Source organism: Pundamilia nyererei, unplaced genomic scaffold (genome assembly GCF_000239375.1).
Source record: "Pundamilia nyererei isolate P.nyererei 1_Seehausen unplaced genomic scaffold, PunNye1.0 scaffold00029, whole genome shotgun sequence".
NCBI classification, from domain to species: Eukaryota; Metazoa; Chordata; class Actinopteri; order Cichliformes; family Cichlidae; genus Pundamilia; species Pundamilia nyererei.
The window spans coordinates 2,181,626-2,183,980 of record NW_005187430.1 but is presented as its reverse complement, the minus strand read 5'-3'; the positions used below and the strand labels follow the sequence as shown (position 1 = coordinate 2,183,980).

At 39.7% G+C, this 2,355-nt stretch overlaps 1 protein-coding gene across 2 annotated transcripts in view; it reads right to left on the bottom strand.

Moving 5' to 3' along the window:
• The window catches only part of syne2b (spectrin repeat containing, nuclear envelope 2b), a 52,708-nt gene that overhangs the window by 39,623 nt on the left and 10,730 nt on the right, over positions 1-2,355 (bottom strand). For both annotated transcript variants that reach the window (XM_013909713.1, XM_013909714.1), the window contains exons 13-15: positions 1,410-1,603; positions 985-1,123; positions 622-861 (exon numbers count right to left, since the gene is read on the bottom strand). In XM_013909713.1, the coding sequence (XP_013765167.1) occupies positions 622-861; positions 985-1,123; positions 1,410-1,603 (573 nt within the window). The remainder of the gene's footprint in view (positions 1-621; positions 862-984; positions 1,124-1,409; positions 1,604-2,355) is intronic.

Sequence of the window (2,355 nt, the reverse complement as noted above, 5' to 3'; positions counted from 1 at the left end):
TCCAATAGTAATCCCTTACTTTACTCGTTACTTGAAAAAAGTAATCGGATTACAGTAACGCGTTACTCTGACTATGACACACTTTAAAGAAGTGAACGGTTCACCAGTGTTGTGAGGGATAAAAATATGTAGGTAATGTGTATTTTAATCACATGATTCATGTAAGAATGTAACTGCATACTTGTCACACTCGCAACTGTCACCTCATGTTGTTTTATCCCCCAAAACCCTTTTTTGTGTTTTGTGAGTTTTGTTTTTTGGTCAGCTTTTGTAGCATCTTTTTCCTGTTATGTTTTATTGAACTTCCATTCTGTTTTGTGTGCTTTTTCTATTTACTGTTTTTTTCTTGCATTGCAGTGTGCTTGACCTTTCAGAGCCACCGTTATTTCTGTTCTTGAGATCCAAAATACAGGAAAGAGAATATTTAATTGAAGTGCATTACTGCTATATGTGGCAAATTAAAAAAAAACAAAACATGTAGAATATAGCATGCTGAATATTTTTTATTGGAGTTCTATATTGAAATGAACTGCCTGTGTTCAGAAAACAGTGCAACTTTTGTAAAATGCTGAATAGTTTAACTTAGAGAAGTCACAGTCTACATGGGGGGGAGATCCTCACCTTGTGCAGAGTTTGTTGAATAACAGGCACATCAACGAGAAGACTGGACCAGTCCAACTCTATCTGTCTGAGCTGAGTGTTGATGGAGCACATATCTATGTCAGAAGTCTTGGGCAGAGGAGTCCCTTTATCCTCAGGATCTCTTTCTGAGTGTGCTTCCCTCAGCTGCAGCAGCTGGGACGAAGAACCGGTCACTGCCACCTTTACTTCAGATTTGGCCTCCAACTCTTTGGTCAAAGCCTGCATTAAAAATCTTACGTTAGTCTGTTCTCCATAAGTTCATTGTGGTCTCTGGAAGAGCTGCTAATGAGCAAAAGTTGGTCAAAGTGCTAGAACTAAACAATGGTTTCAACTCTTACTCACCACAGACTGGAGGTAGAGCTCACGCCTCTGTTCAACATCCATCTCCTCACTGGATGAGACGGTGAGCTCACTCCATCTATCGATCCGTTGTCTAGCCTCATTCATCCACTGAGACAGCGCGGCAGAGCTGTGACGAAACCTGATTTTTGGGCAAAAGTTGCACATTTAAAAACAAGTTGACACAACATCATACCAAAAGATCTTTTACTATCTAATATTGGGGTTTTCATTGCATGCAACCCTAATAAATTAAATTTAGATTGACAATTTTATTATTATTATTTCATCTCAATATAAACCACACTAAACATTTCTAAAATATGATATGAGCTTAAACTAAACTACACGCAGTCTAGTCTAAGTTCAGGACAAGTTCCAACTTTCTATGTCAGACGGCCCGGACTTTCATGCTTTTCATCAGTCACCTGCTCTTCAGTTTCCTTTCTTTGTCAAAGTTGGTGCGTGCATGCTCCAGCCTCTTGTGCAAAGATCTCCAGCGAGCCTCCAGTTTACAGACAGACACACCCACTCCACTAAAACCCGCTCTCTGCAGTCGCCGGCCTCCCTCCAGCATCTGACTGACCCGCGCTTCATTCTCCTCCAAAATGCGATGCAGCTCCTGCAGTCAGACAAGGAGAACTTGCATATCACTGCACAGACCCATGAAATGAATTCATACATACATGCGTGAATATTCACTCAACTCAACACAAAGGCTAATGCTCAGAGCGATACAAAAATCTTTGTGAGAAGTCACCTTTTGTCTGCTGGCTACAGTCACAGAAGGGCATTAGAGATTTCAGACTCATCATCTTATCACAATTAAAATAAATCAGGTTTGCTAACTCTCATGCAACTGGTATGTAAGACTAAGGGTGAAGGTTTGTGCTACTTTTCAATTTCACTTTCATCTAAGATAATAACCCTGATAGTGAACAAAGGACAACTTTAAAGCCAAACAAGTTTCATAAAGACAGACCTCAAAAGAGAGTTTGTAACAAGTTATGAATGAGACTCACTACTGAATACATGCTGACATTCGATGTTAAACAAAATTTTAACGAGACCTTAAGCTGAGCTGTTACTATTAATCTCATGCAGATTTGGTTGCTGAACTAGAGCAAAGATGCTGGAGAAGACAACCTCTATGTTTATGTTTTTATCTATTTTACCACATATATATTTTTGTTGACTATAGACCATTCTGAGGTGCATTTCAAAACTGATGCATTGCCAGTCTGGAAGCAGAACAACAGTGAAGTCTGTGAAGGTTCTCAGTCATCCAGGTCATCGTAGTCAAAGGAGCTTGCAAAGAAAAGTGTCTGGACTTCTTTAAGTTGCTTGAAGACGTTTCACCTCTCATCCGAGAAG